The 22382-nt window shown below is 51.4% G+C and overlaps 3 protein-coding genes across 3 annotated transcripts in view; 1 reads left to right on the forward strand and 2 right to left on the reverse strand.

Annotated features, from left to right (window-relative positions):
- Positions 1-513: 513 nt before the first annotated feature.
- Positions 514-18707, reverse strand: DCPS (decapping enzyme, scavenger; the record flags this gene model as incomplete). The annotated part of the gene is made up of 6 exons (XM_082010053.1): positions 514-1235; positions 2197-2307; positions 5673-5786; positions 9284-9429; positions 17035-17203; positions 18540-18707. 6 exons carry the CDS (start codon positions 18705-18707, stop codon positions 969-971), a joined length of 975 nt encoding a protein of 324 aa, XP_081866179.1. The 3' UTR covers positions 514-968.
- An 865-nt stretch (positions 18708-19572) lies between these two features.
- On the reverse strand, positions 19573-20955 carry TIRAP (TIR domain containing adaptor protein; the record flags this gene model as incomplete). Its single annotated transcript, XM_082010058.1, has 3 exons — positions 19573-19577; positions 19679-20284; positions 20910-20955. The coding sequence occupies 3 exons, from the start codon at positions 20953-20955 to the stop codon at positions 19573-19575; spliced, it is 657 nt and encodes a 218-aa protein (XP_081866184.1).
- Positions 20956-21461: 506 nt separating this feature from the next.
- LOC309412913 (FAD-dependent oxidoreductase domain-containing protein 1-like) overlaps positions 21462-22382 on the forward strand; it is a gene marked incomplete at both ends in the record, with an annotated part of 2394 nt that continues 1473 nt past the window's right edge. Inside the window, 3 exons of the mRNA XM_082009951.1 lie at positions 21462-21527; positions 21719-21898; positions 22044-22276. Coding sequence (XP_081866077.1) covers positions 21462-21527; positions 21719-21898; positions 22044-22276 — 479 coding nt within the window. The remainder of the gene's footprint in view (positions 21528-21718; positions 21899-22043; positions 22277-22382) is intronic.

A 22382-nucleotide genomic window follows, 5' to 3' on the forward strand; every position in this document is an offset into this window, starting at 1 on the left:
ATAGAAATCGGTTTTTCTCACTGCCACAGGCAACTCTCGCCAGGTCACGGCATGAGGAGTATTTAAACAGAATCAAGCACTGAGGAAGAAGTTGGTATCTCACTGAAAGAGGCAGAAAAACCCCACCAAAGCTGGAAAGTCACAAAGTTATCCAGGGTCTCAGCAGGCTCCTTTGCCGGGACCCTCCAGCTGCAGGAAGGCATTTACTGCCGTGCCACCACCCTGGTAGAAGGAAGAGCAATTTTACATATTTCATGGGGTTTTTTTAAGAAGCACACTGAGGAATCCCTGCAAAACCTTGAGAAGCCTGTGTCAGGGAGGGGCTGCCGTTTTAAAACAAGCTCATTTAAGCCGGATGTATGAGTAATTAGCAGGGTAGAGGTGGTGGCGCTCAGACTGGGGATCCGGCAGCAGGCAGAGTCTCATTTGCCTTCACCGAGCTCACAGCAGCCAGCCAGACAGGAGGGGTGAGGATTCGGGTTAGTAATTTGATTTATTTGGAGCAAGAAACTCCTCCCTGCCTCAGGAAAGCTGCAATCCCACTCCCAAGGGTAAATCCGTAGGAAATAAGTGAAAGTTACTGAGGATGGTGGGTTTTCTTGGACGCCTCAAGCTGCCTACTCCCCTGTTTGGGCTTGATATTTGGTGGCAGAGGTTGTATTTTGGGTGGAGAAGATGGATGCACACAGACCCTCCTGTCCAAACCCCTCTGCTTGCTGCATCCCAGAGGTGCCCAGTCTGGTGCTACAACCCTGGTAAAAACCAGCACACTAACAGGGGTTACTCAGTCAACGTTTTAATTGACTTGAGCAGAAGACATGGTTTCCATAGCAATGGGCCGTCAGTCCCAATTTGTACAAAATCAGAGTTAAAAAAAATAAAAGCACCAAAACCTTTTTTAAAAAAAAAAACACCCTGAAAATGGGCATTTATTAAAAATAAAAAGATACGAAAGCACCTCTGCCAGGTCACACCCTTCCTGCCTCCTGGAATTTCTTAAACAGAAGTTCATCAGCCCGAAGGGCGAAGGTCAAAGCCCGTTTCTGGTAGTACATGGAGTCCATCGCCAGGTTGTCGATCACATCTGCCAGGAGATGGGCTCTCTCCACGGAGCTGCCCGGGGCTTCATAGCCCAGGGCAGTGAAATGCACGTGCAGGTGGTAGTAGGAGGGTTGGTAATGCAGGTAGATTCGCAGCTGGGATCCGGGCACACTGAAGCGCTTCGCGATGGCCTCCTAAGGAGAAAAAAAACTGCCATGGGTCAGGACTAGCGATGTGCAGCGAGGGCATGGGGCAGCTGGGGGCAGGCAGCACATGGACAGACAGACCTTGCTACAGACGGAAAGGAGCATCCCTGGATGGCACGAAAGGCGAAGAGAAAGGCAGAAGTGATTTCTGCTTCCTCCATCCTCACAGCAAGGGAGAGGGGGAAGTTGGGAAGGACAGAGCTCTTCCCCATCCTCCGTTTCAGCCTCCGCAGGGATGGAGCGATGCCTCTGGCTGCCCCACTTTTCTCCCTCCGTGACGAGACGTGCTCTCTGCTCGTATCGTTTTCCCTTCCACCCTTATCGCTTCGGCTCGCTCGGCAAGTTACAGGGATCCTGTTACCAGCCGGTGTAATTAAAGCTATAAACAGCAACGGCAAAATCCAGCACACTGGCTTGGTTCACTGCTCAGCACACTGCAATCCCCTGACTAATCTGTTAATTAATCTCCGCTTTCCCCAGTGCAATTACTTTCCAAATTTCTAACGCAGTGAAGGAAAGACAAGCTATCACACATCCATCTACCAAGCATGCCCCGTCACAGGGCTGGGAAAAACTCGCCGGCCAGTGAAAATGGTCAAGGGGAAGGAAGTTATCAATATGGGGAGGACAGGGCTCGACACCTGCAGCTCACTCCTAACAAAGAAGTATCGAGCACTCCTGAAACACCTCGAATGAGGTGTTGCTTTTCTATGCCCCAGGGGAAGGTGCTGGCAGAGCAGCAGGGACCAGGGCCTCCGGGTAGAGATGCTAGAAAGGGCAGCGCAGCCCCAGTTCGCGACATATTGTCATCTCTTGGTTACCGGTGCCCACACAGATGCTGTGTGTGGGTCAGCTGGAGAGCTGCCAGAGAATGCAGGCAGTGACGTTGTGGCAGGCAGGCCATGCTCCCCGGGCCAGGACAGCAGCGTCGGACCAGCCTTGCACTTACCTTGCCTTCTTGCAAGATATTCCTTAGCAGCGGGAGGTGCTCAGCGGTGAGGTCCCGAAGCGACTTGACCTCCCGGCAGTGAACGAGGGCTATCAGGTAGAGGTCATCCAGCTGGAGAGAGATGGAGGACAGTGACGAAAGTGACCACAGAAAGGGCAGACAGAGGCACATGCACTTTGGAACCGAGACCCCAACCACAGCCTTCCAGGCTGTGTTATAAAGGGGTACCCACTGTCATGTTTAACCCACACCCAAGCTGGGCTGAATCCAATATGAATCTCCCAGTACAAGATGTGCTCGCCCACAAATCCACTGCACCTCAAAGCATCATTTCTGGATGAATTGGGTTTTGTCCGGGAATAAGCAGAAGAGGACAGCTTCACCCCAAACGATCAACAGCAGGATCACAAACAATCTTCTCAGCTTTAAAAGCTGATCGATCCATCAACTCTTTTTCTACCATAAACACAGCACTTGCTGTTGCCCTTGCACACTGTTCACAGCGTCTCCCTGAGCATCTCAAAAATGTTGTCCCAGTACAGATTGAGGCTGGCAGAAAACGTGCTGGCACCCTCTCTGCTATGTGGGGGAAACTGAGGCACCCACCAGCCTGAGCCCAGGAGGCTGTGGGGTCTGCCAGCAACCCCCACGCACAGACGTCACACCGAGCACAGCCTTTTCTGCAGAGCAAGCGAATGGTTTATCTCCACACTCAGATGAGGATTTACAGTGAAGCACAGCGGCCAAAATTGCGACTGTAGATTTTTCCGAGTGAAAAGCTTCCTATATTTCCACTGTGCAAACAGCCAGCCACTTTCCAGTTGCTCCAGTTCTATAAATAACTATTTTTAAGACCTAATCAGTCACCGGACAACCCCAGTGCAGTACAATACAGCCGTTCAGCAGCTCTCAGCCAGACCTTTGGCATCTCCCAAAGCACTTACCAAATTCAATGTTTAACAAGACATAGGGTTGTGGGTCATTACACTTAAAAAAAAAAAAAAGAAATAATAAAAATCCCCATCTCCTTCAGCTCAGTTAGTGGCTTTCTAATATAAACACTGCAAAGCAAAGGGTTTAGATATTTGGGACCCTGCAGATCTTTTCAGGGCTGTGAGAAACCCAGATGGCTATTTGGAAACAGATGCTTATGACAAAAGATGCTCTCAGGACCCTGACTCGGGGCTCTCATAATATGAAGCTGCTATTTGCACCCAGTCAGCACAGCGACACTCATGGTTCGGTTTGATTCCCAAAGCCGCCTGCGCACAGCTCCAGAAAAATATGGCATATCAGCTTGTCCTCTTTGGATCAGGGCTGGCTGACGGGAGGAAAAGCAAACATCTCTTCTCCTTAGAACAACATCTGCATGTTGCTGTTTGAAACAAATAAGCCTGTTGCTAAAAAGGCCCTGAATGATGTCATGCCGGGCATCATTTCAGGCAACGCCTCAGGGCTCTTGCGGGTTTGAAACCAACTCAAAAGAAAGGGGGGGGAGCCCCACACCAAAAAAAAAAAAAGTAGAAAATTTAAAAACCAACAACAAAAAAAACCCACACCAAGAAACCAACTCAAACCACTCTCAAGGTTAGGCCACAGGAACTGATGCAGTGCCCAGAAGGTTGAGTCTGGCAGCAAGCGTGGAGACTTCACGATGCAAACGAGAAATCTTCCTCCCGCCCATCAGCCTGAAATAATTACAGGTGAATTCACAGCATTTGCAGGCAAGGTGCTAAGCTAGTGCAAGGCAATGCTTCTAAAGGGAGGCTTGTAGAGTCCTGCTAGGAACTCTGTCTCGCTTCCCTAATTTAATTTAGTAGCCTTGCCTGTTTGGTGGGACACAGCAGAAGGAACTGGTGCTCACGGGCAGCCCTGGGGCTGCTGGATCAGCTCTGGCTCAGCATCACCCACAGCCAGGAAGAAATTACTTGACTCAAAGGCAGAAGTAGACAGCCCTTGCTGGGATGCTGGCTCGCCTGCTTGGGAAAGAGACCGGCAATGCGAAGGTCCTGGATAGCCCCAGGGATGACGGCTCTCTCCTTGCAGACAGCAGTTGCAGACAGCAGCCCAACCATTGGGAAGAAATCAAGAAGATCCTGTTCAGCATACCAACAGGCAACAGCAGCATGGGGAAACATCCCCTAAAGACAAATCCTACCACAGAAGCACTCCCTGACCGTGCTAGCTGCAAGATGTGGATACAACAGGTCTCTAGAGAAAGCTAAAGCACAATTTTTAGCCCATCCATCTCCAATCCTGATGCGAGTTGTGAAGCTCAGTTGCAGTGACCAAGAATTTACACCAAAGCTTTGCTCGAAGCAAGGAAAGGGGCAGCATGCTTCACTTTTTGTGATTCCTAAATATTGCCACCCTGAAACTAAACGGCGCTGAACAAGGCATGGTGGTGTACGACTGCAAGCTTGCTGTGTATCACCCGCTTTGCAAAGCCTCTCCAAGAGGAAGGTCGTGCCTCCCAGTGAACAAACGGAAATTTGAGGTTGGTTACCCCATCACAGCTTGGCAAGGAATTTTTTGAATAGCTGATGTGCAAGGAATTCATGGTGACCAGAGACTACCCTGCAGTGACTTACTTGCCTGTCCTCCCCAAGTCATTCCCCCAGGATACTCATCACCAGACCACAAATAGGTGCTCCCAGAACAGAAATACAGAATTGTGTTGCCCACGAGCAGGCTTGTGTTCCCATTTTCTTAGTTGTTAGTTCCCATTTCTAAGTTTTAATCATACAGTAACTTCCCCCCCTGCCACCTGCAGAAGCATTTTTAGGATCAGAAACACAAGGGGGGTTTTTTTGTTTGGTTGGGGTTTTTTGGGTTTTTGTTTTTGTTTTTTTTTTTGACTCCACCAACTTCAAGCAGTCTATGTGTGGAGTTTCACCTCCCCAGGCAAGTCCCCAGCAATACAGCACGAAAGGGAGCCGGAGCCCAAGGAAATAATGAGCCACTCAATTTAGGATTACAGCCTGGACTTAAAAACCTCTTCGTTTCAATGAGTGGCCACTCCCACAAGGGGTTAAGCAGCTGCTCATAAGCTAATGACCATCTGTTTAATATTGTGTGGAGGAGAGTTAATTGCAGCAAGTAAAGGACAACACATCTGCCCAGTTTGCACCTAAAGTTGAGGCTTGCAAAAAAAACCCAACCAAAACAAACATGCAGCTGGATTTAGGTTCAAACACATCACAACAACATTTGGGCTATTACAGGAAAGAGAAAGCAAAGCTAATAAATAAATCACCCAGCAGCAGTGAGAACAGCCTGTGTTTTGCGGTGTCCACAATTAGCACGTGATAAAAGGCCCTGGCAATATCATCACTTAACGACAGCGCGAACAGGAAGGACACAAACCCCTACTAAAACTTTCATTAGTGTGCTATTAGTAGCGCAAAAGTGGACATTTCCTCTGGATTTCTTTCACACAAGCAGCATCACTTCGAAGATAAGAGAAGCAAACCAACCTGGTTTTGATTCCACTTAAAATCTGGAACTAGAACAAAGCCATTGCAAGGATCTGGGTTTTCATGGATGATTCGATCAGCCTCAGCTTTCTTCTCCAGGATATTATACACCCACTGAAAGAGAAATTTGAGATTTACAAACCAGCAGAGGAAAAGAAAAAAAAACACACACCACCTCAGGCACATTTAGCCCAAGCTCACGGATTCAGTGCTCATTCCCTGCAACTAGAATATAAAAAAACCACCACCCCAATTACTTGATTGCAAGATGACAAAATAATTTCATGGCTGGGAACATTTGTAGTTAATTATCCATAAAACACTCCAGCAACAAACTCCAGGCTATTATGAGCACTTCAGTGAAAAGATAGCCCCCAACCCCGCTGCACGGCACTGCACTGCCAGGTACCTAAATTATTCAGGGATTTTTGTTTTCTTCTCAAGCATTAAGAACTGGCCACAGCTGGAGATGAGGAATTGAACAAGAGTTAGTCTCACCCAGTGTAGAAATAGTTGCATTTGCCCCTAAAAGGACTGGAGATAATTCTCCCCAACAGGGTCTAGCAATAAACCAGATCTCGCTGCTTTACCTGGACAGAGATGGAGCTGCTACAAGCACCAAAACCCCCGAGGGTCAGCAGCATGCCCTCTCTTGTGCTCCCACCAGCTGGCAAGGGACAGGTACAGGCATTCAGACAGACCAGCCACCAGCACAAGCAACTCAGAGCATACCAGACCCCACTGAGGCAGGCAGTGGTGGAAGCCAGCTTTTCCGGGACTCAGCAGACACCTCTTGCAGAATCACAGGGCTGTTTGCATGTTTTTACCTCCCAGGCTGTGCTGAAACCTTTACAGCTAGGTCTGGGAAAGGAATTCAGCCGATTTTTCCCATTCAGAAAGGAAGGAGCAGATTGCTTGCTTGTGAGCCTGAGGTTGGATGTGGCTCCGGCTGCTGCAGCCAGTGCTCACCAGGCAAATAGGGAAGGCCTGTGTTTTCTTGGGCAATGCACATCTCTTGGTTTCCTGGCTGATTAGAAAAAGCAGCTCACCACTCTTCTTCCTCTACACTTAAAGCTTCAGCCCCCAGACTGCCTGTAATCCCTGCTCTGGTTACCCCTCTGCACTCCTCCTTCAAAGCAAAGCACCATCCAGAGATGAGTTTCGGCCACAAACTAGAAGAGACCAGGGATAAGTGATAGTGTAAGACAAGCAGAAAGCATCTTTGCTTTTCCTGGCTACCAACCTGAGCTTGAGCATCGTTCTTTACACCTCCAAAATGCACTTTATGCTCTAGCTTAAGTCTGTCTTAAGTATTGGACTGCCATGGGAGTCCTCAGCCAGGACCCTAGAAGATAAGGCAGCACAAAATGGCTTGAAAGCTGAAACTATTTTGAAACATCATTTTCACCGTGAAGTTTAGGTATGAAACATTTTGGTTGCCCCAGGTGGGTAGGGAAGACACAGCCAGTCTCACAAACACACCGAGTGACCTGCTGTGCACACGACACACTCAAGATAAAGAAACAGCCCTTTTGGGGAACTCTGTCAGGAGCTTAATTAATACAATCAAAACTTAGTATCATTGTGAACTGACCTGAATATACCCTTAGGGAGAAACCAACCTCTCCTCCCTTGATCTGTTGGGTTGGGGTTTTTTTTGCTTAAATTTCTGGCCTTTTCTTCCTAGCAACAACATCTCAGAGAACATTAGATTCTCAAAGCGATTTTGGAAAGCAAAGCACAAAATCACTGTGCTCTGTGACCCTGGTAAAAAAAGCAGGGCAGGAAGCAGAGCAGGAAATGAAAGTTTACCCTTTCGGCTTTTTTTTTTTTAATGCCTGCTCTTTTCACAAGTGCCAAGCTATCAGTGCCCTAAATAAGTTCACTGATCAGATGAGCTGAATTTTAAACCCAATGCTGCCTCATGTGATGGGCACCAGCTGACCGCTCTTGCTGTTTCCAGCACAAGTCCAGCGAGGACAACACATGCCCAGAGACTGGCACCACAATAAAACTATTATACTGAAAGCATCCACGCTTTCCATCCTCTAGCAGGAAACAGAGACGCTTCTGTAGTCCCCCGATATTTCTGTTACCCTTCACATTTCCCCTTCCGCTCGTCAAAACCAGTTAAAGGCAAGAAACAGCATTATCAAATCACAGAGGTCAAGGACTGACTGTGCTGACCATGATTTCTCAGCAGATGCTCCTGATGGTCATCAGGAATATGTTTCCATGCACAGAAATCAGCTCGCAAGCATGTGGTGGAAGAGGCAGAGAGCGCGATCTCAAGCAACTTCTGAAGGCGGCTGCTACAACCAGGAAACTTAACAGCCTTCAGTGCAAAAGCACGGAGAAAATATTTGTGCAGGTTGCTGTCTGGTGGAAACACGCTCTTGTCTTTCTCCAGGTAGTAAGTGCCGCCTCCATGTTACTGGTGTTGCAGCCTGGCTGCCAGCGAGAGCGCTGAACTATGGAGCAAAGAAAAGCAGGCGGGCGAGGAGTAATTGAGCGCACACTGCAGCTTGCAAGGTGCCTTCTGGTACAAGACGTGGAAAGCAGGACTCACATTCATCTGCAAGTGATTAGAAAACAGACATTGCAACAGCAAACCCTGTTAACCGTTCTGCTGCTGTTTAAGGCAGCAGGAAAGAGGTGTGGGGGGATACCCAAGGCCTGTGGTTATTTGGTTTTGGGTTTATTTTTGAGATAAAGGAGTTTATTTTTAACAGATGGCCTCAGCAGACGCAGGATTTGTTTTATTCCCTCTTCTGCACAGGTTGGCATGAACTGGTCCCTACAGATATGTGTTCCTTTGGTCTCTAAAGAGGAAAGCTAGGGAGAGGAATGGTCAAACAGGAGGTAAAACAGGAAAAAAGTCCACTGCTGCTACCCAGTGCAAGAAGGACACTAAAAGTACAGCTTCATCACATGGAATACAGACCAAAGGGCTGAAAGGCAGAGGAGCTGTAGGCAAAGCCTGAGGAGTGAGTTGCGATGCAGGAATCCAAGAGCAATCTCTGTCTTCCCACAACACCCAAGAGACTCCTAAAAAGTCCAGCAAACTGCACCAATACCCAGGGAGCCACCCTTGGAAAGGAGGAGGAACGCCCCAGTACAGCACGTCTCCAGAAGGCTTGAGAAAGGCAACTTCAGGTCCATCTCCAAGGCAAATGATTTTCTACAAAGATGGAGAAGGACGCCGCAGAGGAAAGAAGAGTGGGGACACCAGGGAGAAAAAGCCCTGCTGGGCATCGCTGAGCTTACCCCAAAGGTCAGACAACCTCAACAAAGTCCAACAGATAAGTTGGCAGGCAGCGAAGCAGGCAGCATCACAAGTCGGGACCTGCAGAAATAATCTGCAGCCAGTCGTGTTTGAGAAGCAGGCTGCCCTGCCAGATGAAAGCGTGTGCTCCCATGGAGCTGACAACACGCTGATGGAACAGCCAAGAGGGAGACAGGGGCAGAGCACTCCCGACTCTTCTGACTCAAAACTGGGCTTCAGAGGAGACATCTGGCAGCCCAGCGTGTTAAAGGAGGAGACCAAAGATGTCCATCTCTGCAGAGGGACACAGTGCCCAGACAATTCAGCGAAGCAGCGGTATCCATACCTGGATGCTGAAGCTCTGGGACTGGATGAAGGGCAGCGTTATGTTCTTGTAATCCTCCCAGGTTTCGCGGATGAGGTAAACTTCTTGATGGAGGTATTTCTGAAGGTGTTTCTCCGTGGCAGGGTACACCACTGTGGTTTTTATCTCTAGAAACAAATATGTTTACTGAATTACCATCACAGATGAAACCCACATTACTTCCTTCAGTCCCCAATAAACCTGTTTTCCCTTCCAATAAACGCCACACTAACACATTTTGAAAAGATACCACTAAAATAGCAAGGTGGGGGAGAATAGACATGGAAAGCAAACAAGTGCTTTAACCTCCCAGACTGCCACTGCTTTTCTTGAGGAAGGATAAGCCAACAACACAGCCAGGGCCTGTCTTTCCAGTTCAGGTGGAAGAGTTCGCTGTCTGAAAGGTTTTTTTTCCCACACTTGCTTTTTTAGGCATATCAGCAACATCAGGGCAGAGCTGGGGCTCCCTAGGGAAGAGTTTATATGCAGTCAACAACCAAGACAGAAACACAACCCCAGGGGCAGAGTCACATCTTCCTCATACTTAAATCTGAAGCTTATGGGATGTTATCGAGCGAGCACCCAGCAACTTTCTCCAGCCACGAAACCAGAGGTCGCATGAGCTGCAAACAGCGGGGCTGTACTGGGGCTGGCTCAAGGAGCGGCTCCTTCCCAGAGCTCTCAGCCATCACGATGCTTGGCCTCGAGCCCCGTGCGCAGGAGGCAAAGAGGTCAAAGGCACAGGGATGGATCCAGAGCAAACAACACGTGCTGATGGGTTAAGACAGCATGGACAAACTGAGCGAAGTGATTCCCCTGCACTAACCGACAAACAAAGAGCATTTAGCTGTTTACTTTAGGAAAAGGAAAACAATTTTTGTTTACCTTGAGATTAAAACTTTGCTGCGCAATTTCTGTGGCATTAAACAGGGTGCAAGTGCGCTCCTCGTCAACCTGGCAGCTTTGACATTGGCAGCACTAAATCTTACCCCCAGTGGTAAAACACTCAGAAAATATCCCTCTTTGGCCAAGATTAGATGTGCAATACAGAGCCTGCCGCAACTCCAAGGGCATCAGCAGTGCCTGCGCCTTCCCATCTAACTGAGAGCTGCTATAAAGCGTAATGCAGGAAGGAGAAAAACCCCATGAGCCTGGACAAACCCCAAGCAGATCAGAACGAAGCAAGTGGCTGGGGCACTGCAAACACTGCAGCTTGTGCCCAAGGTCTGCCACGGTCACAAAAACCATGGGCTGCTCACTCATCAGGGTACGGAACATCATGCTTCACGCTTTATATATGTATATATGCTAAACAGACACTGAATATAACTATCTATTTGTTCCTAAAGCCAGGTTTTAGGGTGGGGTTTTTTTTTTTTTCAGCTTTCTGGTTTCTGCTTTTTCTAAGGTTGGCGTGGCACAAGCAGCCTCTGCCTTTTTATTTCATGCCAAACCCAGCTTAATGAAATCCACAGGAAAATGCTGGTAACATGAAATATGAAAATGCAAACCACAAGGGCAGTCTGGTCTGATTCCCACCATACACATGTTCAGACAAGGTTGTTTTCCAGGACTCAATTAGCACTTCTAGCAGAATGATGTAATAGCAAAGAAAAAAAAAAAAAGACAAGGCTGTAGCTCCTCTGCTCCTCACTTTAGGATCAGCAAAGCACTAGGGAGAAAACAAAAGGGCAAAAGATAAGAAAATATCACATCCACCCTCAGGCTGAAACTTCCACAATTTAATTTTCCACCCCAAAAAAAGAGCAGGGACTGCAGCAGAAACCCCTCTATGCTGGGTGTGGTGACACCCAAAATCCATGTGCTGGCCAGGACGGGGTTGCAGAGGACCTTTCTCAGCTTCTGCGGCACCTCCCCAATTTGGGGGGTGGCTGCTCATAGTGGGGAGACACACTTAGGATAACTTTAAAGCCTAGTGCAAGATCAGAGAAACCCTTAATGTGCAGCTGCGGTTGAGCAGCAGATGTTTGGAAGAGGAGAGGGAGGGAGAGGCTGTGGTTCACTAATGATTATTTCCCTTCTAGAGGTCTCATCAACCCCAAAACACCCCAGCAATGCTAATTAGCATAAGTCACTACAGCCAGAGAAGCTGTTTGATAAATGCTCAGAACCTGACTATGGTTAGGAGCCTGCGCACAGGATGCAAAGTCCCAGCTAAGGCTGGGCTCAGCCGCAGGAAACATCCATGGCGAGACCAGGCTCGCCGCAAAATCTTTCCATTGCTGGCGACCAGCCGCGTTCAATGCTCCATTTTAAAAGCTGCCCTACTCCTGGCAGACTCCATGTGCGTTAAAGCATCACGTACACCGTGGGGCAGCTGAAACCTACCCTGGCCTGGAAATGCAGGTAAAGAACTGCTGGACACGTGATGTGGGTTTTTAAACTCACTGAAGGGTCAGGGATTGTCTCCGCTCACGTCTGAGTCACATCAGCCGGCATGTTCCTGAACACCAGCCCAGGGACACCACGAAACACCTGTGGTTTATTCTGGAAGTCAGGACTGACCATCAATTAACTGGAGGTTATAAAAAAGGAAGTTTAATTGAAGGAACCTGGATGAGCAGGAGGCAGAGGTACTGCAATGGTAGAGAACAACTGATCAGGCAGTTCACCCTACGAAGGGTGTTTGAGGGGATACACCACACTGTTGTTTGCCTGTCCAGGAAAATAGGAATTATAAGAATGACCAAAACCAAAACTTCTCCCCAGTCCTGCTAAAAACAAAAGAAAAAAAACAACCCAAGACAAAAAAAAAAAAACAAACAACAAAATACAGCTCATTTGGGGAACTTATGGAAAAAGTGGCTGAAGGCAGCTGTCACCAAGAGGAGAGGACGAAACACATTATCCCATGCTCCCTACGGCGCAGGACAGCTACGTCTCACAGACGGGAAGGAAGCAGAGAAAGCTCGTGCACGTAGGAAAGCGCACTCCAGGCTCTCTAGCAATGCTGCATCCCCTTTCGTGCCACGCTGTCCCCAAGCTCTGCCAACATCCCCCTGCAGCTCGGCACATCTGATTTCAAACTGATGCAAACAGCAAGGAGAGGCTGGGGCGACCTGCTGAAATGCCTTGCGCTCGCTTCTCCCATCCCTCAGCAACACTGGAACAGGCCACTGCAGTTTTGTTTTAAATAGATTTAAACATGCTGGGAAGCCAAGAGAAGCATGCAGGGCAGGAACAACCTGTTTCTACTTTTGGGCAGGGGCACTTTTACCGCCCTTTGCTAGCAGAAAGCTGAAATTTGGCTTATAATCTGCCTAATCAACTCAACTGTCAGGTGCAGGAAGGTGCCAAGCCCAGGAAATGGCAAAGAAAGCCATATTTGCACTCTTGCAATGTTGTTTGGGTTTCCCCACCCCGCCACAAACATCTTTCCTGCTGCATACAGCTCTGCTGCTGTCTTCCCATTGTCAGGTATCTCCTCCATTGCAGCCCTGGCTAAATATAACAAGGCACAACCTCCCCCTTCCCCTGCTTTATTAACATAGTTTATTTAGTTGTATGATCACAACTGCGCAGCAGTCACAGGGCAACACTTAATTTTAACCCACTCCCGACCAGGTACAACCACAGCTTTGCCTCAGACATCTGGGGCGCTCATTATTGAATGAAATAAAAGCACAAAAGGATAAAGCTTGCAAGAGCTCAGTCTCCAAGGCCAGCACATGCCAGGGCAAGCAAAGCGCGCTGCTGGGGACTTCTGCCAAGGCTGTCTGGCCCCTGGTTCTCATCCACAGACCAAGGACTGAGGACTCATCTAGCTGCAACAGCCACAGCAAAGAAAAAATTTGCAGGTTACCAATCCCCCCCAAAAAATACAGCAAGGCATGACGATACCTCCCACCTTCCCCTAAACCACCCCACGCGCTGCATCTGCTTCAGGTTCCAGCTTTTTACTGGAGTGTAAATGGAAAGAGTTTTCTTTGATGGGCAAGCCCCACAGGCAGGCAGAACGTGGAAACACCGAGACAAACCAGCCTTCCCAGTGCAGCTCATGCAAGTTTCTCCAGCTTCTCACTGCCTGAAACTAGACGCTTTTTGGGCTCAGGACAACAGGGACATGTATCACTTCCTGCATGACTGAATACTTTCCTTCCAAGCTCTCCCATTTCTCCCACAATTTCTCCACCCCATGTCGGAGAGATGGAGCCGGAGCATCTCCTGATGCGCTCATTTTTAGATGTTTTAAATAAGCTTCAGCCTGCAGTGCAGGGATGAGCCATGCCCAGTGAGTAAAGACTCCTTTAAGGACTGATAAGAGCCCTTGAATTACAGCGGCACAGCTTTAGTGCTGTGAAACACAGTATTCCTCAGCAGCCAGGAAAGAAACGGTTGCTTTTTTCTGCTGGAAACAGCAAGCTCTCCTTGCTAAATGGGTGTGAGCACCACCAGGAGCTGGATGTTATTGGGGAACATGTTGCTTGAACCATCTGGCTTTTGCAGTCAAGCATTGCCCGCAGGAAAATCTTTTCCCTGCTATGAAAGTGGCCCTTGCTCCCCCTGCAAGGGACAGTCCCAGAGCTCGGGCTTCCTCCACCATGATCTCACACCTTTAGGCATAAACTGCCTCTTAAATCTATGTAACATCCAGCAACTTGCCTTAAAGTTATGCGCGCCTGCCTTTGCTGTTAGCGGGACAGTTACGATCAGAAGGCATGCTCTCCAACACTCCTCCCAAGCAGACTCGTTCACAAATGTCCTCCTCCTCAGACGGGTGGTTTTGGGTTGCCCTTCAGATGAACTCTGACCACTACTAAGCTGGTTTGCAAATGTTATTTCCCATTTTAGCCTTGACATCTCTCTCTCAGTGGCCAGTAAAATCAATGAGCCAAACAAGACACAGATGAGGTCCTTTCTGATCGGCACCATGTTCGTATGTCCCCATGCCAGCGGGCTCCGTAAGTCTCATCTTTAAGCTGCAGCAGAGTGAAATTCCTCTTCCTGGGGTAGAATGGAGTCATTTGCTCAGGTAATGTGCTTCTTTTGGCCTCCCTTTCTCTGCCTTCGCCATGCAAATAAAGCGACTGGCCCAGCCTCGCAGGCTCTTTTACCATCAAGACAAAACAAGCTTTCATCGCACGAGGCCTGTGTTAGCTTGACTCCACAGAGGGAACAGTATCCAACTCACTTAAACGAGGAGGCGGGGAAAGGCTGAAGAAAATATCCACTTTCAGCTATCATGAAACTCCAGGTGAATGAAGAGGCCCCCCCCAGGAACTCTGAACCACAAAGGCAGCATTGAGAAACACATTTTGAAAAAGCGGAGGGACCCGGAGGCAGTTCTTCACACCGTCAGTGTGCCCAACATCACGAGTCACCTGCGGTCATGATTTCCTCAGTCTGGAGGTTTATCTTACCTTTAGAAAGCAAGAAGCTGAAGGTGGAGGGGCTTAGCCACCCAGGATGCTGTGAAATCTCCAGGACAAATTCCTCTTCTGTGTGACACCACAACCCGGGACTTTTTGGAGGAACTGCTTAATGCCAAAGTTTGACCTTTTCTGCAAAATACTTTTACTGCATCGCGATAACCAGTTGTAAACCTGCAAGCGCCAGGAGATAAAACCCTGTATCTCTCTAACCTTGCAACCAAGAGGCCAAGACAGACGCAGTGCAAGGGCTCACTGGGTCTCCCCACGATCGCTCAACATCCAGGGTTTTCTCACAAGCCCTGACATTGCCTGCAGCCTTACAGGAAATTTCTCCTCCTTCGTTTTAGGTTTATGAGCTGCATTCCTCACACAGACTCCCCCCTTGGGCCATGACTCAGCTCAAAAGGGCAATTTCCTTCCCCTCCTGACACACACGACCATTTCCTCTGGTGCCAGCCCAGCTGCCCGCCAGCGGCTCAAGCAGTGTGCCCGCAAAAACAGCTATTTGGCCCTGAATTGCTTCAAAGGAAGAAGCCTCCTGACTCACCGCTCAGAGCCAGGGAGCCTGGAGAGCAGCACCAGGGACCACAGCCCCCTCCCGATCTCCTGCTTGGAGCTGCCCAACATCCAGAGCACGCACAGCGGTGCCAAGGAGAGGGGCGGGAAGCAAAGACAGGTATGTTTCTGCCAAACCTGCCTTTTAAAGGCAAATTTTAAAGTAATTAAAAAAGATAGACTTCAGAAGGAAGCCAGAGGCTTGTTCCCCACTGAAACCTGCAAAAGGAATGGCACAAACACTTATCCAAAAGCACAGCAGGTTTAGTCGAGCCATATGTGAAAAACAGCGTGGCTAACAGAGGCAGCGTCACAGCACAGAGGACAGACAGAACAGAAACAACCCGAGCGAGGATTTAGTTTAACAAACGCCCAGAAATGGTACGTGCAAAGACCCAGATTCACCTGGTTTTGTTCCAGCTTCTCAGAGAAAGCAGGACCTGGCACGGTACTGATGGAGACCAGCAACCCTTTAACAGCCTTTTCACCCCAGCGAGGGGTTTTGCAAATCTTAAATTAAATTAAAAAAAATCTTGCTATCAGAGTACTGCTGGAGTTATACAGTGCTGAAGCAATGTGCTACAAAGAAGTCAAATACCAGCACTGCCGGCAGGGCTGCAGCTGCAGAGAGGCCCAGGGGATTTTAGTCTTGCAATGCCACCTCGTGGGAATGGCTGCAAGTCGCTGCCAGCCTCAAACCCAGCGGGTGCCCAAGCAGGAGTCTTTCCAGCCAACAAAGCATAGCTTTAACATCTTCCCACACAAGGTATCCGCAACAACTGTGGTGTCACAGTGTTTTCCTGCCATTGAAACATGGCATTGTAACGCTGAAACGTCTGATTTAGAGGCTTTGACAGGACAAGAGGAGTTTTGCACAACTCAGGCTCGCAAAGCCAGACAGTGCTTCCTCCTACACCATGGACACAGCGGTAAAATAGGAGTGCTTTCGTGAAGGAACAAAAGAAAAATCTGTCTCACAGGATGACAGCCTTCAACTGAAGATCTCCAACCCACTCATCTGACCTGATCACACTCAGTTATTAATTGGGTTTCAAAACACACGGATGTGTGAAATCAGCAGGGAGAATCTTGAAAGGCAGAGGCCAGGTGCCCATCCACCCCAGGCACTCAAGGTTACCGGCATTTAAATCCCCCCTGCAAACATGCTGGCTGGCTGTCATTACCAGGCGACATCAGGTAACAAAAATAAGGCACATGAGATGATACCCTGGAATGAGAAGAAGCTGACATGTGGTCTGCAGAGAATGTTTTCAAGGTAAACCTTATGGAAAGAGACAATATCCTATCAGATTAACCAACATCACTGAAGGAAAAAAAAAAAAACACCCCACAGGAGGAAAGCTTTCAGACCCACAAGCCCTTCTTCACCTTTAAATCAAGGCACAGGCAGATGATTGCAAGTAATCAAGTGAGGGCCATTTAACAGCCAGCTACTCATCAGCTGAGCTAGGTGTCTGACAGCACAAGGGAAATGGGGTGAAACACGGCAGCATCCAAAGCCTTGGGAGTAAGATGTCGCCTTCGGAGTGGCAACGATCCACCAATCTCCCCACCTCAGCCAGGTCTGCTGCTGTCGGCCAAACCACAACTGGGGTGGTGTGGTCCGGTCCGGCAGTGGCACCTGCCTGACGTGATGCATCCTCCCTTCCGGAGCTGGCAGGAGCACACCAACCCACATCCCAGCCATGACTGCTGGTCCACAGTCAAGCCACGGAGCAGGCTGCCTTCCCAGGACCGCCACTGTGCAAGGCCGAGAGCACTCACCGCTCAGCTCCGGGGGAGGATAGAGGTGGTACATGCTGTAAATGTCATTGCACATCTGCAGCTCCAGCTTCGTGTGCTTCTTCAGCAGGTCTGATACCTTCTCCTCCTGGAAAGGAGTCTTTTCCAGGATGACTACAGCATCTGTCCCCTCTCCAGAGGAGCTGGTCACCTGGAGTAAGGATGGATAAAACTGTCAGCAAACATGGACACAGCACTGCCTGGAGAGTTTGAGGCCAGGACCTGAATGTCTCCACCCAGGGACCATGGGGGACACACCTTGCAGCCTCGCAATTCTCGGGTACAAACCCCATCCCCATCAAACCACCCACTGGGCAGCACCCATCCAAAAATAAAACACATTTGCCCTGAAGCATGGCAGGAATCCGCTCCCCAGTGGGGAACACAGGTGTTTTTCTGGAGGAGCCCATCTGCACCTCCCTGGATGCTCCCAGAGTCCGCAGTTGCATTCCCACTGACCCACATCACTGATTTCATCTCAGATATCCACAAGTCGACATGGGGCTGCTGACGGGGTGGTTGGAGGGTCAGGAAGAGGGCAGAAGCAGGCATAGGGCTCTGCATCATGGTCAGGGAGCAAATCTAGGCTGTTTTGGGGCAGCAAGCATTGCTGCCCTGCTCCAAGGAACTACAACCCCGACCTGGACATGGCCTGAGCGTGCTGGTTTGGGGAAGAGCAGGGTGCAGAGCACACCCCCAAATCACTCCCATTCGTACAGGACCCCGGCAAGGCCTCCCTGACCACCACTTGAGGAGAGCACAGGGGCTCACCTGGGGCTCCCAACCCAGCCACACTCACAGGGTAGAGCGGGCAGGTCTGTGCTCAGTTCACTGAACATCAACCTATTGCCCTGAGACAGAAGCAGCAGCCTAAAACTTCCCCATCCTCATTGCCGGCTTTGGATGCAAATCGCCAGGAAGCTGAGACGGCTGCACTGCTCCCACACCACAGCCAGCCTCTCCGGCCACAAAACTTAAGAGTTATTACAAATTTCCCTTTTACAGCACCTGATTGATGTGCCTATCCTATTTAAAGCCCCAGAGTTATCATTTTCCTTGCAATTCAATGCCATTTTACCCACCAAGCACGAAAAACCTGCTCGCTGGGCCAAAATCAACAGCTACACTAATACGAAAAAAATAAAATAACCTGAGGGTTGAAATAAGCTTTCCAGTGCGCTGCTGCTAACAGCCGCCTCTTGCCCGGATTTGGGCAGCACTGGGCTGGAAAAGAGAGTCTGGGGCTAGGCTTTGTTGAGTACAGAAGAGCCGGGCCGCAGCCCTGTGGAGGGGAGAACACCGGGAGGTGACCGGGGAGCCCCCGGCCACGCTGAACCCGCAGCGCCATATGGCATACGGAGGCGTGGCCTGCGGGGAAGGGGCGTGGCCTGTCTGGAGCTTGCCGCCGCGAGGCGGAGCCACCCCTCAGTGGGGAAAATGCCGGCGGGCCGGGCCGGGCCGCCACCCAACGCCCCCCGCCCTGTTACCTGCCCGTGCAGGAACACGGCCTTGTCCCGCGCCGACTCCCGCAGCACACGCCGCAGCCGCAGCTCCGCGAGCGGGAAGGGAGCGGTGGCGACCCCGTCTTGGGGCGCGGCCCCGGCCGCCGCCTCCTCCTCCTCCCGCTTCCTCTTCGGCTGCGGGCCCTCCGCCATCGCGCCTTCCCCTCGCACTGCGCCTGCGCGGCGCCTGACAGCCAAGAAATGAGTAGGGAGCGGCGCCCCGAGGGGAGCACGCCCCCTGGCGGCTTGGTGGTGCCGCGGGGCTCTATAGCCCCTGGCCCTATATAGCCCCATGTCCCCTAGCCCCCGGCCCCATAGCCCCTTGGGGCGCAAGGAGGGTTGTGGGATCGACCTCAGGGGAGCCCCCACACAGGTCAGGGATCAACGCCCCTGCCACTTGGGGTCACCTACCCCCGGGGCTTTTTCCAGACCCACTCATGACACAGAAACCCCCAAACCAGGGGATTAAAGAAAAAAAAAAAAAAACACACAAAGATTAAAAACTTCTGCATTGTCATAGTCTCAACAAACCCGTGCAAAGATACTGCTGGCGCCTGCCCCTCCTTTTCCTGTCTGCACCCCAGCGCCACAGGGCACACACCATGTCAGGGGGCTGAGCCCCCCACAACTGGTCCTCACCCCAGGGGGACACTGCTGTAAGAAGCTGTGAAGACCCCCGGACCCACCCAACATCAGAGCTTAGTGTTTGTGTGATGGGGACCTGCTGGAGGATGGCCTCATCCCCACCAAGGGTGTTTTGGCCACCAGGATGCTGTCAGACTCCACGCCGCTGTCCCCCGACAGCTACAGGGACCTCCCCATCTTCGGTTCTCAGGTCTGGTCCGAGCGGCTCAGCTTTGCCCCCGAGGTCTGTCGGGACACAGCTGCATCCAGATCCAGCGGTAGCAGCTCCAAAACGCCTCTGCCTGCTCCCAGCTCTACTCCATCCTGCTCCCGGAGCTCCGGCACAGCTCCTGGAGATCTGCGGAGGCAGTGGAGAAGCGCTATTAGCGACCAATTAATCTAAAAATCAACTATTTAAATAAATTTATGGAATCAGGTCCCTTCCCATGGTCGCCACCCCATAGGAGTGATGTTTCACCAGCATCCCACTGCGTACTCACAGCGCATGATGGTGTCTCTGATCTGCCTGAAGCTCTTCTCCTTCAGCGCCATGTAGATGTAGTAGAGGTTTCGCAGCTCCTTGGGATAATCCTTCCGATCCACGTCCTTCAACACCGGGATGGTGCGCCCGTTGGCTATTGGAGCTTCAGCCAAGGCCTGGTGCATCTGGTACTTGCACCAAGGGTCCTGGAGGAAGCTGGGAGTGATAAGCATGACCCAACAGTGGCTGTTTTGCACGGCATCACACAGCTCTGTCACCACCGCACGTCCCGGCATCGCGTCCCGCAGCTGGAGGAAACAACGGAAGCTTTCAGGTTGACCCTCCAGGTAGGACACCAGCTCCTCCACTAGCTCCAGGTCCACCTCGCTGTGGCAGATGCAGACATCGTAGCTCTTGGCCCATCGAGCACTGCCCGAGGCATTGATGTCTGACAGTGACATGAGTGACGGGTGGACAGATCTGGCCAGGCTCATGCTGGGAGAGTAGCCGGAGCTCTCAGCAGAGGATGAGGAGGAGGAAGGCGAGCATGAAGCAGAGCGACCAGCGTTGATGCTACTCTCCACTGAGCTGGGCTTGGGCTTGTGCAGGAACCGCCTAAACCAGCCTGTGGAGTCAGAGAGACCACAGTGAGGTTTGGGGGGACTCAGCACCCTCCTGGGCTTCCCGAGGGGCTTGTGCAGCATCAGCAGGATACCCCTAGATGCAAACCGCCAGGTGGGATCTCACCATGACCCCCCCAAAAACCACCCCAGGCCCAAAACCTTGGCCATTGCCAAAACCTGGATGCTATCATGTCACAGCAAGTGGCCTGTGGGCACCCTCATGTTTTGGCAGGGAGGGGATACCGGTGAAGGAAGGGACAGAGCTGGAGGGTTTATCCCTGCCTCAGCACAAGCTGAGCCCAGACTCACCGGCCATAGCGGGCAGCGCGCTGCTCAGCCACAGAATGCCAGCGTGAAACCTCTCCTGCCAGCAGAAAAAAGGGGAAAAAAAATTTGGAGAGCAGGAACCACCCCGTGGTGGGTCTCAGCCCCAGGAGCTCAGCGGGGTTCATTCCAGGGACACACAGCTCTGCAGCTCTCACCTGCAGCCCCAAAGTCACCCCCAGCAGTTTTCCACATCTGCATCCCCAAAATTTGCCAGGAAGGAACGTTGCAACCTCAAGCAGTGCTCCCGTCTGCCTGCACTTTTACTGCCTGTTACCAGCTCTCTCCGCTGGAGACACGCACCTGCTGTGAGCCGGGCCGAGAGCCAAGAGGCAGGAGAGACCCTCATTCCCAGTGGCAGGGAAAGGATCCTGCAGAGGGGAGAAGTGGGGATCAGCAGGGATCACTGGGGATTGACCAGCTGCTGGCAAACCAAAGGTGGCTTGGGTGATGCCCAGATCCCTGCATCCTCAGTGATGCCTGCCCTAGCATCCCTGCCCTTCCCGGCTCACGCCGTGCCCACTCCTTGGCACTGTGCTCCAGGCACAGTTTGGGGTACCCAGGAGCAAACGTGGCTGCTGTTTTCCACTGCTTGCATCACCCCTTCCAAAATAACACATCCCAAGTCACGCTGAAGCGTTTCCCCTATCCCAAAAACGGCGCAGGACCGCAAAATGCCGGCAAGACACCGGCACACCCATGGAAACCGCAGTGCCCAAATGAGCCACTGCTTAGTAACAGCAAAAAGCTTGAGCGTGGCCCAAACAACAAGCGTGGACGGTGAACAGTGGAGGGGGAGATTTGGTGGATGCCTACCTGGGATGCCGGAGTCAAGTGCTGGAGCAGGGAAGGGGGATGCATCAGCCCCTGAGTTCGGCAAGGAGGAAGATGTTCCGGAATCGCCTAGGTGGGAAAGGAGAGGTAGGATGCGGCACGTTCGCTCTGGAGCCTAATGGGATCCGCAGTGAATGGCAAGACTGATCCATCCTTACATCTGGGAGCGCTTCCCAGCGAGGTGGTCCCAGGGTGGAGGGGAGGACAGAGGCACCCACCAGCTTCCCCAGGAACAGCGTGGAGGTGCCACCCCCTCACTCCACTGCCTGTTCCCCCAGCCTCCCCCCGAGATCCCTGGATGGCAGCAGGTCCGGGCTCCGCCTGGGCACGCGGAAGCGAAGGCAGAGGAAGTCGGCCTCGATCCCGCGGGGGCTGGGAAGCCGCCCTCGCCAGGGCCTCCCTCCCACATCCGCCAGATGACTTTGCTGGCTGGGCGTCACCGCGCCCAGCCCTCACCGGCAAGCCCGGACCAGTTTCCCTCCCTGGTTTTATAACCAGACACAGATGGATCCATCTCTGCCACTCACGCTCCTTTTATGAGTTAGATTTAGCAAACAAGGTGGTTTTTACTCCCCAAATTGCCCCCCATCTCTCTTTTCCCAGGTCGCACCCCTCCGGCACCCCTCAGGCATGCAGCACAGCTCCATCCACTGGTTTCGGAAAGGTCTCCGGCTGCACGACAACCCGGCACTGCTGGCGGCAGCCACCAATTGCCGCCGTCTTCATCCCCTCTTCATCCTCGACCCTTCCAGCAATCGGGCAGGCGTCAATGCCCAGCGGTTCCTCCTCGATGCTCTGCGGGACCTGGATGGGAGCCTGCAGGAAATGGGCTCCAGGTGAGTTCCAGTGCCATCCCCAAGGGATTTGGGGCAGGGACTTGAGGGGCTTCATGCCCACCTGGCTCCCCGGCAGGCGTGGCACGGGGCTGCCCAGAGGTCCCCA

The sequence above is a fragment of the Phaethon aethereus genome (genome assembly GCF_964289735.1).
Source record: "Phaethon aethereus genome assembly, chromosome: 23".
Taxonomy (NCBI): Eukaryota; Metazoa; Chordata; class Aves; order Phaethontiformes; family Phaethontidae; genus Phaethon; species Phaethon aethereus.